This window comes from Lagopus muta, chromosome 5 (assembly GCF_023343835.1).
Source record: "Lagopus muta isolate bLagMut1 chromosome 5, bLagMut1 primary, whole genome shotgun sequence".
NCBI lineage: Eukaryota > Metazoa > Chordata > Aves > Galliformes > Phasianidae > Lagopus > Lagopus muta.
In genome coordinates, this window is record NC_064437.1 from 11,070,000 (window position 1) to 11,084,721 (window position 14,722).

General features: G+C 36.9%; 1 protein-coding gene across 1 annotated transcript in view; it reads left to right on the top strand.

The window, feature by feature from the left end:
• The window catches only part of MIGA1 (mitoguardin 1), a 34,595-nt gene that overhangs the window by 5,431 nt on the left and 14,442 nt on the right, over window positions 1–14,722 (top strand). Inside the window, exon 7 of the mRNA XM_048945198.1 lies at window positions 492–615. Within this exon, the coding sequence (XP_048801155.1) occupies window positions 492–615 (124 nt within the window). The remainder of the gene's footprint in view (window positions 1–491; window positions 616–14,722) is intronic.

A 14,722-nucleotide genomic window follows, 5' to 3' on the forward strand; every position in this document is an offset into this window, starting at 1 on the left:
TGTTTACTTCTGGACAGTAATACTGTTATCAAGTTACCAAGCATTTCTTTAACTAGTTCTCTCTCTTGGATCATCTTTCTTGTACAGCTGTGAGAGAAAATCTGCTCAGCAAAAATACTAGTCTTGGAAAAGATGATTGTGAATGTTAACAAATAGTATGTTTGAACTTTATCTGTATCTCTTTGTTCTCGTGAACTAAATGATTAAATATTTTAAATAAACATACACCCATACAGCTTTCACTCTGCTGCAGTATGCATAAAAAAAATTTAAAGATTTAGATTTTATTTTTATTGTACTGAATCAAGTATGTGTATCTTTAGAAATGCGTGTGTATTCTGGATATTGAAGTGTTCATCTGACAGAGTCCTTGTGCTGCTCATAGGAAGCTAGTGTGGCACAGTGAGCTCTTTAAAAACTGAGAAAGATTTCTTTGTTAAATCCAAGAATATAGACTGTAAATAAATGGAAAATCTAATGTCTTCTTGCAGGATATTATTAGTGCTGAATTCATCCATAAGCTTGAATCCCTGCTTCAAAGAGCTTATCGTCTCCAGGAGGAGTTTGAGGCCACCCTTGGGACCTCTGATCCTGCTTCTCTGGCTAATGATATTGGTGAGTACTACTGTTTTGTTTTTATTGCTTGTATTAATGCCTCTTGTGAAGGGAACTCATGGAAATATCCACTGAGTAGAGCTAATAAACAGAATAAATTCCAGATCTTTCACATCATTATTTAAAGCTTAAAGCAGTATTTGTATTTGAATGAACTGCTGAGAGGATTTTTCCCGCTCATAGATTGTAAGTGTATGCAAGTATTCTCAGAATTCTTCTCAATTCTCTAAAGTTTATCTTGACTCAGGTATTTAAAAACTTATGTAGTAAAAATATACATCCCTCTTCTCACAGCATAATTGTATGAGAGCATTTCAAACAAAAGATTCATACCTTGTAATGCTATAATAGAATGAGAAGTACAGTGATAATAGCAGTGATCTCCTACAGGAGAGCCCTCACCTCCACTGCCAGCCCTTAAATGAGGTCTGGGAAGGAGCTGATCCTGGCTTCACCCCTTCTGGTTACTTAGGTGCATTGCTTACACCTGAGCTCCCCTGAGTTGGACCTGTCTTCCCACCAGGTACTCAATCACCATTTCAGGCCATGGCTTAGCATTTCTGTTACATATGTCTTCTGAATATTTTAGTTGTGTAGCCTGGTGTAACTTTATAAGAAAGAAAAAAACAACAACAAGAAAAAAAATGAACTGGCCCATAACAAAATGAAACCAGAAGGTCAGAAGAAGATATCTATTTTCAAAGCTTTCGTCCTTAGAGATTGAAATTTGAGGTAAGAGTTACTAAACTTGGGATTTTGTAATGGCAAGTCTAATAAGAGTAATTGCTGCCAGACATGCTGATTTTATTTAAAGAATTGCTTTAAGGTGTTCCTAAAGCTTGATATCACTGCACCCATTCATAATTCAGTATCAAGCATCTGATTTCAAATAACTGTCAGACTTCAAAGGCAGAACATGTTCTGGGATTAGTTTTAGTTTGTAGTCTTGTTTGTTAGGCTTGAGCTTTGGTTTGGCTGGCACAAGGTGGCAGTGCTCTCATCTCTTTGCCTTCACATCATTCTGCACTTCTAAATACAGATCTGAGTAAGGTGAGAATTAGATCAAAGCTGGCTTTCTGCTCTGACTGCGTACACTTGTAAACATACATAAGCAGAAAAGTGTTTGGATGTTTTATTTTGATGTCTGAAGCCATAAGCCATAAATAAAGTTGCAGCATGTGTACTTTTTAAAATAGAAACTTATTTGTAGCTTTTGTCCTCAGGCAAGATTAATAAAATAGAATTCAAGGAGCTCAGTATATTTAGTTGTTGATTTGTTGTTTCCCTGGAAGTATTTTAAATTGTGTTGTGATTTTTTTTTTTTTAAGATATGATAATTTTATTCTTAACATGAATACTCTGACCATTCAGTTATTTTCAAATGTTCTTAGTAGAAATCATTTGTGATCTCCTGAGTAGATGTCATCAGTTTTTTCATTGTGAAGAAATGAAGAATTGTGCTGGGCTGGATGTGTAAGGGCAAAAAAGTAAAGAATTCATTTAGTGAGCAGTGCTTCAGTGTTCTGGATTTGGGTTTTTCATCGTTACTGTATATTCATGACTTGAACAGCAAGTATAGTAGCAGAAAACGGATCACTTTTGCAGAAAGTTATTTTAGGATGTAAACAGAAAAACATCATTTCATCAAACGTTGTGGCGCTTAAAAGGTTTAATACAGAGGATGGTTTTGTCCCTTATTTGTTAGATATAGAAACATTTATTCACTCACAATTTGACAGATAATTTACTTCCTGTAAAATATGATTACTAGATATGATGTGTGAATGTTTGAAGAAGGGTATTTCTAAGATGAGATGGTAACTTTTCTGGGAAAAGTTAGAAGACTGTGTTTGGGAGAATTGACAAAGCTTTCTTATATTTTTGTTTTTCCTTTAATTTTTACTTGGTAGCCGAGTGAAAGGAAATGAGCTCTCAACAGATCTGCCCTTACACCCTCTAAAATGTGTATGTTAACATATAATACTCATTTCACTTCTCTTCAAAGCTTTGTATAACTCTCTTATGAAATGGTAGTCCTGGATAATTCACATCTAAAACTTATGAAAGAAGCTGGATAAAGAAAGCACCCTAATCCATCACTTACTGATCATCTGTCTTGGAAAGAGGAAGATGTTGCAAATGATGGGGAAATTGCCAATAGGGTTACGAATGAGGAAGAAAAAAAGGGGGAGGGGGCCGGTGAAAGAAAAGGCACAACCCGAAATGTCATGCCAATGAAAGAATGGAGTTAATAATTCACTGCTCTGTTACCTCAGATGACAAAAGCTGTAATTAGTGCCAGTCAATATGATTTCTTGGGAATTAGCTTTTCTCAAACTGTGTGGGTTGTTTTTTGGTTTTTTTTTGAGAGATGTGCAATTTTGAGAAGCGATACCGCATGCAGTAGATGATAAGAATTAGCTTGTTGACTTGAACGTTCGTTGATGATCTGCCCCACTATGAAGGGGAAGATTTGTAGACAACTATTTTAGGACAATTTATGGTCAAACACTGTAATTTTATCAACTATGTAGTTGATGATAAAATTGTTCACGTGACTTGTAGCTAATGAAAAGTAATCATTTAGGGCATTAAAAGCTTTGAGCAATGAAAAGGAAGGGTTAGTATTACTGATATGAATTATTCTTTTGTGTTTGAATACGGGCAAGTATGGATTGCATACAGACATGGAAGATATTAAAAATATAAATATGAAAATTATGCTTCGCAATCCATGTAAGCTACCAGCACAGTGCTGTAGGGGGGAAAAAACCCAACAAACACTACTAATCTTTAACTATGTGACAAGGACAGTATCAGTGAATTTGCAGAGATACAGTCTTGTTTCTATGTGGCTTTAGGATACTGTGTACCAGTTCTGTTCTTCATACTTCAGAAGATAAGGAAATACTAGACAGCTCCAAACAAGCCATATAAATGATGTGTGTTTTGAAGAGACAAGCTCATAACAGGTTTAAGTCGTGTGTGTTTAGCTGTTCACTGAAGAATATACTGAGAGGAGACTTGCTTCTTCTGAATAGCTACTTACACATGGAAAAGTTATGTGATAGTGGGCAATATTTAGGCCTGGTTGTCAACGCCGTAACTATATCCAGTTTCTGCTTGTTCAAATGAAACAAATTAAATTCTGAATTAAGCTTGCCTTAAAATGTGTTGAGGATATTCCAGAGTTTTAGACCAAGATGTTTTGCTCTTTTTTTATTGTTATTATTTAATGGTGTTTTGAGGGAAGATTTGTGTCCTTTTGAGAGAAAGGGATGGGTGTGGGGCTTAGATGGTCATTGTAGTCTTTCTGGCATTTGACTGTCCAGCATTACGGCTGCTACTTTTTTTTTCTTTCATCAGCCTCTGAGAAAAAAACTTTGTTCTCTTTAAAAGGTAACCAGAAAATGCTTTGCTGTATTGGTTTGCTTGGTTGTATTTTTCTCCCCTCTGGTTAGATATATGTCATGATTATTTTTTTTTCAGTTTTCTCCATTTTTAGCACTTGTGATTAACCACAGCTGGAGACAGGGCTCTGGCAATGGGGCAGATGCTATCAAGTGTTATCAAAAGACTTGCTACGAAACATCTGACTTTCCTTATTACAAAAGCTTCAGTTACAGTGAGCTCCAAATCCGGCCAGGAGGGAAATTTTTGAAGTTAAAATCACCCATTGTTTTTTAATTTTTCAGTTTTCTCTGTACAATATTTGGCCAAACCTCTGGGACTACTGAAACCACTCTCCCCCCCTACTTGTTTACTCATGAGAGATGTTGCTCCTTTCAACATCCTTAAATGTTGTTCTTCCCAGGGTCTAATTTTCTCTAAGTAAGAAGTTAGTGCTGTTGTTGACTGATGTTCTTCTAAATTCTGAGCTCCTTACTTTCCAAGCCTAATGGTTTGGCAGTTGTGTGAGCTGTACCAGTCCCCAAGGTCCCCATTGCTGTGTAGCTCCGTGTACCATCAGCACATTCCACTGTGGAAGACTGAGGAACGAGCGCTGCAAGCAGGGACACACTGCTGACATCTGTCTCAGACCACAAGCTTGCTTTTCTTTTTGTGATCCCATTTACTAGTTGAAGTTGTCTGATGTAATAAACAATTTGCCAGCATGCTTTGAGAGATAGACTTCTGGAGGAAGCTAGTGTTAATGTGCTACGTGGGAGAGTCAGGAGCAAGTTACCTGGGATACTGTTAGAATACAATCACTTGTCACTGCAGCTAGTCTCTTTCATGATGTGGCTGAAGTGCTTCTCTGCTGCTTGCTGTGACAGGTGAAAGATGGCTTGTCAGGGCAAGCAATCATCACTTGAAGTGGTTGCGTGCTCTAGTCGAATATTCAACTTTACACCTGCTAAATAAATGCCTCTTGTGGGTAGAATTCTGCCAGGTTGTTATTGCTGTTATTAATTGCAAGTCATCTCTTTCAACTCAGTAACCTATTGTTGAGTTAGAAATGAATACTGCCCTGGAAAAGATTTACATTTTAAAAAGATAAAATAATGGAATGTAATTGTGTTCACTGTGATCACACTCCCTACTGGACTTTTAGAATTATCATAGAAACCAGCAAGCTAAAAATGATTTCTAAAGCACAAGAATTTCTGGATGTGAAATTAAAAGAAGTACGTAGCGTGAAGCTGCTGTTGGTTTTGTGCTGATTGATTCTCTTAGGAATGAAGCCTAGGACTAAGAGGCCCAGAAGCTGGCTTTCCTGGGGGAGGCATAAGCTACTCTGAATCAGAAAGAAGGCAATTCACAGAAAACTCTCATCACCATAGTGCTCCTTGTCAGTACTTAATTCCTAATTCTTAAAACTGTTATTTTGATTTTAACTGCGAAAAGAAATGCTTACACTCAAGCTAATGGTGACTTGTATGTATTCTGTCCCCTAAAAGTTTTGGTAATATATATATTTTTATTAATTACATTTTAACTTAACATTTGCTTGTTTAATTTTTTGTTCATCCCTTTCACAACTAATAAAAGATCTGTCGTGAAGGTCTGTGTTGTTGGATGATAGGTATGTCTGTTTCTTTTTTTAATTTTCTCCTCACGCTCCAAGATATGCCTGGCATTTGGGAGAGAATGAGCACAGCCTTTAACCTAGTGACAAAACGCTTGGGAGAACCTGCATATTAGAACCCTTTTCTCTAGCTGCTCTTAAGCAGGAAAGTCTTTGCATAATCAACAAAGCTATTGAAGAATCGTTTTTATATATTTAATCAGCACAGACTTCTGTGATGTTTTGCTGTTAGTGAATGCGTGAGGCCTGGTTTTTTTCCTTCCTGCTTATAAAACATAAATGGAAAATATTTAGTTTGAGAGTACCACACTTGATTTGGTTGCACACAAGAAATATTTCTGTTTCTAATTCTCAAATAGGCACCAATTAGAAGGTCAGCGGTTTTTATCAGTTCACTTAGTTGTGCTGCCTAGTAGCACATACCATAAAATCATTTCCAAGGTTTCACTTTTTATCACCAGTTGAACATTTTGTTTGCTTCATGTTCCCTGAAGATAAATTTACATTACATGATTTCTTCATTTCTTGGAGAAATACAAATATTTTTTTCTAGTGTATGGAGAAACATTCTTCCCAAGAAATCTTTTCTAAATGAAAGTAATATCACTAAGTTTGAGCAAGCCCAGAAAAGCTACTTCAATCCTATTTCTTACAAAATGCACATTTTGAATTTAACTTAGCACTCACAGTTTGTGGAAGTTCAGTAACTGCTGAAGCTTGCTGCATTTTGCTGTGACCTCTCCTGTATTACAATTCAGTGCTGCAACCAAACTGTCATTTTGGATGCATGATATCACAGATATCTGAATTGTAGAGGATGTTCTTCAACTATCAGTAATATCTTAGACTTTGCTCTAAAGGCATCGTTGGCCAGGACTAGTAACACTTCCTCTCCAAATTGCATTTGGCAAAATTCTTCACCCAAAAGTCCCTAAAGGCTGAGATCGTGAAACTGGTAGTTAAAGGTTCAATTTAGAACTGTAAACAAAAGTATTTCGGCAAGCTTGAAATGTATCAAAGGATCATAATGCTTGGTTTTCTCAGCAATATTCTGTCAGTTTTAGCAGTGTCATGCTTGAAAGTCAGAACAGTTCTGAATGGACCTGCACATAAGTTATCAGTACTGAAAAGGTTAGTGTTTGATAATCTGTATTTCTGTGTTGATATTTGATAACCCGGAGTGTATGCTTGTGTTTCTGCTAAAAGCGGAAGCTCAGATGCCTTTTCACAGCGCAGTAAATATATTAGTTGCAATCTTCTCAGCAGTGGCTCAGAATAATCTTTCTTACTGTACCAGAGCCAACATTGGAGATCCCTTATTGTATGTTAGCTTGGGGTGATGTGGCTAGAAACTTCTGAAAATACTTCAAGTAAGATCAGAAAGTGTCTAAATACAAAGTCTGTCTACAATTTCTCCATTATTTCTCCTTCTTCCTGACAACGTGAGAGCAGCTGCAATTATTTCTTCCCCAATGTCTCCCCTTAACACAAGCTTTCTGCCTCCTTCTGGTTATCCAGGCAGTGCTTCATCATTCATAACTTTTCATCTTCATTCAGAATGTATTAATGAAATTACAAATCAGCTTGTAATTAATGAAGAGCATAACGTAATTAAAGTAAACCTCAAAACAAAGATTAGATTGGCTTTTTACAAATATTGGAATAAAATATTTTTAATATTTAGTTAGGTATTATTTGGTGTTTCATTTTGCAAGAGGAGCAAACCGTGAAAGTCAGTGATGACTGTCTGATCACAGTTCATATTGTCAAGGATTAGACTATATATTGCTCCATAGACAGAAATGAGATGATGATATAAACAGAAGGTTATTGGAAATTAAAGCTGGTTTGTGGCGGGGCAAAGTTCTTCATCCACCCAGCACTGAAGTTTGAATTAAAACCAACAACCTGCTGAAATGGTTAAATAAATGTATAAATATTCCTTGATTGAAACACGTAGTGTGGAACATTGTGGCGTTGCTTTTAAGGTAAGTACTTACTGCTGAACAGTAAGGAGAGCATTACAATTCAAAGCAGAACATCAAAACAGCTGAACAGGTCAAATGATAGGTACGTGTAGTCCAATACTTTTCAATAGTGGTTGGCAGTAGATTTGAAAGGCATTTAAGAATAGACTGCGTATAAAAGAGCCTTCCTTTAGCAGAACTCTTGGCTTCCAGACTATGGCTAGAGGCTGCCATAGCCAAGTTTACCTCTGACCATCTGTTTTCAGATTGGACCTCTGAACATCCCTTTGAATCATTTTATGCTTTCAGCTTTCACAATGTCTTATAGCTATGACTTACCACACCTTTATCATTTTAAAATAAAGAGATGAAAAAAAATCCACCTGGTAAGAAGGGAGCAGTTGCTATGAAATATAATAAATCTTTCTCCCTGCTATTTATAATTAAATCTCTTGATATGTTCCTTTCTCTCTTCTCTTTTCAACCTTCTTGTGCGTACACAAAATCTTTGTGACTGTTATTTATTGCTCCACATTTCAGTTGAACTCTAGACCCTCGCATCTCCTTGTGTGAAAGCCGTTGCATACTTGTGTTTATACTGGATAGCTTTCTGCATAGCTTTCTGCAAGCTTCAATGTATACTCTTTCTGAATATTTTGGTCAAAATTTAGTGTATAAAGTTCATATGATGCAGACAAAGTAAGGGCTTATAGTGACATAATTTCTGTCTCCTGATAACTTCTGTCATTCTGGTTGTGTTTTCTACAATATGACCAAAAAACAATCACTTCACTACACATCTATTTTTTGAGCTGTTCCTATTGTTGGGTTCTTGTAGCTCAGGTTGTTCCTGTGCGTTCATTTGCTGTTACTAAATAGCTAATCAAGTGGTGAAACAAATTAGGCACTTAATAAGCTTCTTCCGTGACTCATTTTGTTCAAACTTAAAATCAGCTGGCTTAAGTGTCTTGCTTCTGTAGTGAACTTTGTTCCCTCGTTATCCCTTTGCTTTTTCAATTTTTTTTTTAGATCTGTGAATTTATTTTAATGAAAATGTGGCCCTGTGTTTCAGCCCACATTTTTATGGGAATCTTTCCATAAATTCTTACTTTTCTGTTATTATTATTATTATTAAATAATAATTAAATTAATTAAATTGTTATATTAATTAAATCACTTTTCCACAAGCTGATTGATTATTTCAGGAAAACTGCACTTCGTTTTTAAAGGTGGAGTGGGGTTCTCGTGTTGTCTGGACTTACTGGCAATCCCCAATAGATCATAATTCTTTATTATACTCTTCATCATTTGTTTGTTGCAGGATTCATTCCTGCTGCCTGTAGTTAGATAGCAATGGAGCCCTTACTAATAGTTTACATTAAGCTGCCTTTAATTTGTGCCACCAGCTGTTGTGAAAAGCTGTGAACAACACTCAGTATTTTATCACTTTCATACTTCACCTTTTTTGAAAAATCATTGTCTGCAATGCCTTTGTGTGCTGTCTGTTCCTCTCACATTTTATCTGTTGCCCATTCTCCTGCTTAATTCACATCTGTATCTTCTCTGTGTAACTTCTCTGGTTATTTTTTGTGTTTGTATTTGTTTTTTGCCTTTTCACACATATCTGCCTATTCTTTGCTTAAGGGAAGGTGATCGTTTCCACCCCACATCAGGACTGGATTTCTTAAATCTTGCCTTCACTTTGAATACTTCTGAAGAGTGGTAAATATGAAATAAGTGGAAACAGCCTTCCAAAGGCAGGAAGTCACACTGTTGGTTGTTCTTATTATTATTTTTATTCCTTTTTTTTTTATACCACTTTTCTTCTGTGATATTCTTAACAAGTTAAGAATTTACAAATTCTTTTTCTTACTAAAGAGGATGTATATACACTTGAAGTCTCTGTGTTTATATACATTCTGAATACAAATGTTCCAGAGGCAGGAAAAATTATACCAGACAAATGGCAAGCTGTGGGGGAGGGAGAAGTGTTTATTTTTCTGGCTGGAGTATTGCAGTGTGAGGTTATATAAACTGATGATCAAGAACACGTTTTGGCCCATAGGCCTAATTCCTGCTTCAGAACTTCAACTAGAAGTAATTTATTGTTGCATTAAATTCTATTTTAAGGGAGGTTTGTCTGAAACATTCTTGGGGAAAATGAAAGGAGGGTTGGGGCAAGAGAGATACAGACAGAATGATAGTTCAGTTTAAGAAGACTTCAGATCTGTTAGTTTGGTCGCTTAATCTTAAAAACGAGTAATATCAAGATCAGATATTGACAGAATCATACAAAATCAGCAAATTTAGTTCTCAGTACTATAGCTCCTCTATCAATTCAGTAGGTAGTTGATGCTAAAATAAATCAAATTTTACCTTCAGTTTATGTTCAAAGGGTTGCAATGAAAACATTGCATGCACACATGCAAGAGCGAACTATTTTTCTTACCCCACGTGCCTGCTGTGTTTGAGTCTCGCTACCCATTAAGTCAGAGACCATTTCTTTTCCTAAAGGCATTTTTAGAATTTTCTTTCAACTTTTGTCTTAACTTTCCTTCTTTTCAAACTTGAACCCATATGTGTGGGTATACCTACTTTTGTGGAACGTTGTAACAAAAGGTGCTGTGAACAACAAGGAGAGTAAAATTTGTGTTTTGTATCAGTTTTCAGTCACGCATCTGCTCATTACAGAAACTTACAGAACTGTGGTTTTGAGATTGAACTATGAAAAGCCTGTCTTACTTGATGGTATGTCTGCTCTGTACACAATGTCCCATCTTACCTAATAATCCTGTTTGTAGCAAAGTGCTGTGGAGTATCTGATTCAGGAGTATCTGATTCAAGAGCACATGCTGATCACACGAGGCTTTGTTCTCTCTACTGCTATTTAAAGCTGTCCTTGTTCTACATGCTGAAATGCCTGCAAATGTTTAAAGGCAAACATGTAAGTATTTCCAGATCGCAAAGAACAGATGCAATTCAGACTTTATTTTTAATTAATGATGAATAAATAATATACTGACTAGTTTGCAACTTGAACTACATGTGCTGGAGTAGCTGATAAGCAGTGTTGAGAGTCGCAGGTCGGGTGCACCGATTGTTAAATATAATTCAGGTGTTAATTCAGGTGTCGTTACTAATGCATTTAACAATCTCAGTAATTCAGAGGAAGAACTTTTTATTCAGTATTAATTTTTAAGGATACTTGTCTAATTTCTTATTGTCCAGAGCAAGAGGAATATAAACAGGCCTTAGTCTGTGAGGTACTTCAGATATTACTTAAATCTTAGTGTTTAAAGTTACGTGTGTACCTTGCTAATTTAGGTTCCTGAAGAGAATGCTGTGTGAAACTGGGTTGGCAGAAGTCAGTTGTGTTCCAGAACAGATTCACTGCAGTCTGCACAATACTGTAACATTTTCCTGCCCTGAGGCAGTCTGCTTTTTAATACAGAATCTGTTAGTCCCAATAAAAAAATACATATTTGTAGATCTTTATTGCCACTTACTTGACTGAGTGCCAGCAGTAGTTGGTTCTGTCTTCCTAACTTAATGCCTATTACTGGGATAAAAACGTACCCACCTACCTTTCTTATCACTGCCTTCAGTCCTGCAAGCTGATCACGTGCATCTTAACGTGATCACATTTCAGGAGCAAAGTGTTCTGTACTTTTAAAATACATTTTTATTACCAACTGCTAGACAGTACACTTTTCTTTCAACGTAAGAACAAATGAATATGTGGGCTCCTTTTGTCAGTCTCTCTCTCTTACTTTGAAATGCAGATATCCCTTAAGCATAATACTATGGCTAAAGAAAAACCTTTCCAACAATCGTGTGTTTAAAACGTCACTTCAAAGAGAACATGGTGGATGATCCCATACCCTTAGACTGTCCAGCAAAATAGTCTATATTCTAGTATACAAAATTTATATAAAGCTATTTAAAGAATGTCATAAGGCAGACCGTTTCAAAGTTTCAGCCAGGAAAAGGAGTGAGAGGTACCACTAGAAATGAACTTGTGCAGATATCTTGTTGTGGTTTTTCTTTTTTAGAATTTTGTTAGATTTACCCAGGTATGCTAAGACAGAGGCCAAAGGGACAAGTTCATTTACATTTGAGACTGCTTTCAAGTCCGGTGAGAAGGCTTTTCTACCTAAACTGCTTATGGATGCCTCTGATGTAGGAAACATGTTAAATGAACTGATTCTATATGTATAAACCTCAAAGTTAACATTGTATTTCCTTCTCCTTTAAACATGGTGCTACGTTTTGAATCTGCTCTGCATCACAGTGAGTTAATGTGGTATCACGCTGTATGTGACTGAACAGACCATTCTATTGTCAGCAGAAAGTGCATGTGCAAAAATAGTGGCAGGTTGTGCTTGTTTTTAAGATGTGGAGAACTAAGAAAAGGCAGTGACGTTCAAATCTGATGACTAAGGCATCTGGCAATCTTCACAGTGCTGTGCTATAAATCTTCAGTGGACAGCCCACGTTTTAAAATAAGCATCATGTGAATTCAGACTAGACTTTGCTATGGCCAGAATAGATGGTATGCCTTCTGAACTACAGGAGAGCAGAGTGCTCCTATGAGGGGATGTGGTGACAACTTTGTTTTGTGTTTTCGAAGTCTACGTTTTCAAAGAAATGAAAAATAAGTTTTATGGACAGAGACTTAACAGTGAGACGTAGTTTATACAGAATATAAATCTCAAATTTTTTTCAGACACTTAGATTCATATTAGGCAGAGAATTAGAATTAGGCATAGAAAGCATTTGTTTTATATTTACTAAACTGATTTCTGAGCTGTCTGCATGTACGATGCATTAGTTCAGGTTATCAAGTACATAGTAGGTGCTTCTGTATTTTCTTAAAGTTCAAATTTGAACAATAAGCACCATGTGTGTTTATCTCGCCTCTTCTTTGAGACATGGAGAGTTTGTAACGCTGTGAAGTCTTTCAAGTTTGAGATTTTGGTTTTAAAATAAAGCATGTCACAATTATTCAGAAAGTTTTCTCAGTTCACATTCTTTACAACAAGAAATTTGATTATCAATTTCTGACCTTTCAAAAAAAAAAAAACAACAAAACTATCAGAGAATATTCAGTTACGAAATTTGTGGAAGGCTTGTTTAGCAAATCTAAGTTTTGAAAGAATAATTCCATTTACCAGCAATTCAGAGCATCAGACCCATGTTAATGTAGCTGTGTCTGATAGACAGGAAATAAACCATACAAACATTCTTGTCTTAGGTACACTTGATGATTACTTAGACTGCAATGATTACTTTTGGACAGGCATTTTGTGCTGTGTTTTCCTTTGCTAGATGAGAACGTTCAAGGCACTTGATTTTACTGTTTTAGAATGAACAAGCGGCAGCCAGCTTGCTCTGTTTTATACATCAGTAAGCATGTGATGGTCAGCAGATAACAGAACTTCATGGACAAAGTCAATATCACAAAGATCTGAAAATAACCAAATTATTTCAAACGTTCTGGAAATTGCTTTTATTTCTTTCTGAAGTATGTGGAAAATCTCTTAAAGATTACAAGGTTGTTTTAGGCAAGTTTCATCTTTTTCCAGACATTTGTCTGCTTGAAAACTACTAAGGCATTTGTTAAGAAGGGTATAATCAGACGACTAGTTAGCTTGACCAAAGATTGCCTTTAAGGTCTGTGTAGATCTATGAGTATGAGGAGAAAAGTGAAATTGTGAATGCCCAGTAGTCAATGCTGTCCCATGTCCAAGCTGTTCCCTTCCATTGAACCACTGCTCTGGTGGCTGAGCTCCTTGTCAAGCACTGGCAGGCAGAAGTTGTATGCTCACCTCAGAGCCTGCTGGAGGTGGAGACACAAATCAGCAGTCAAAGTGGGCGGCCATCAGCACTGGAGTGTGATGTTTTTTACTTTTTTCTTTTAAATGCATCTCTGATTAGCTCTTGCTTAGCGTGCTTGGGTCTGCATCAAAGCAATCCTAACAAAAAATGGCGAGAAATGTTTTGCTGATACATGCTGACATACTGGTAGGGTACAGGAGTTGGTTAGATGTTTTCAGAAAACCTTGATCTAATATATAGAGTTATAGAACCATTAAGTTTGGAAAAGACCACTGCGAACATCCAGTCCAACCATCAACCCTGCCTCACCATGCCCACTCGCTATGTCTCTCACTGCCATATCTCCAAATCTCTTGAACACTGCCAGGGGTGGTGACTGCACCTAGGCAGGTGTTTTAGGCAATAGCAGCTTGGTTTATATACAGTAAAGTGAAATGCCCCCAGCTATAAGCACCTTCTCATGCAGATATCTGTGTTACTGGTGAACGTAAATGAGGAACCTAATGATACCTGTTCAGTCAAGAGTGGTCTGTGGTCACCCTACTCTGTCCGTGGCCAAACTTTAACAACTGCTGTATGACAGTCATCAGGAATTTCCATCGGAAGGTAAAGATTACTTCTTGTCATGTTTTTAAAATGAGTGGAAAAATCCACTGCCTTCTAGGTGCTGCATCCTGGAAGACTTCATGTAATACATTAGTAACTATTTGGTAGGACTGATGACTTTTTAAAGAATATTCAGTCAACACTGTCAGCGTTATGACTATTTATAAATGTAAATAAAGCTGCCTCTGATGCTTCAGCAACAGTGCTGACAAAACACTGCTGCATGTGATCCAGCTAAGACAGCAACACATTCTTTTGAAATTGAATTGTGTGTAATTCATGTTGCTGTGCTTTCTCAACTTGATTATTGTAATTATTGTAATTTCTTTGCTTAGGCGTGAAGCCACGCACCCAAGGGATCTGACTTCTGCAAAACACAGTGGCTGTCTGGGGTAGCCTGGCAGAGCAGAGGGAATGTGTTACTTTTGGTGTACCCTGACTTTTCATAGGTGAATTTCTCTGCAGAGTTTTCTCCTTTCCAGCGTCTATCCCGGCAGCTGGCTGTAATTATTTCACAGAAGGGGTTTTTCTTCCCCATCCTGCTTTCCCACCCATCGTGTTCTGCTGAAGCGAGTGGCTGAGGGACAATAGGAAGCCATGGCTTTACTGGTAGCATTCAGAACTAGGTTCCTTAACTCTCGGTGAATTCTTTGTCAGCAGATAAGTG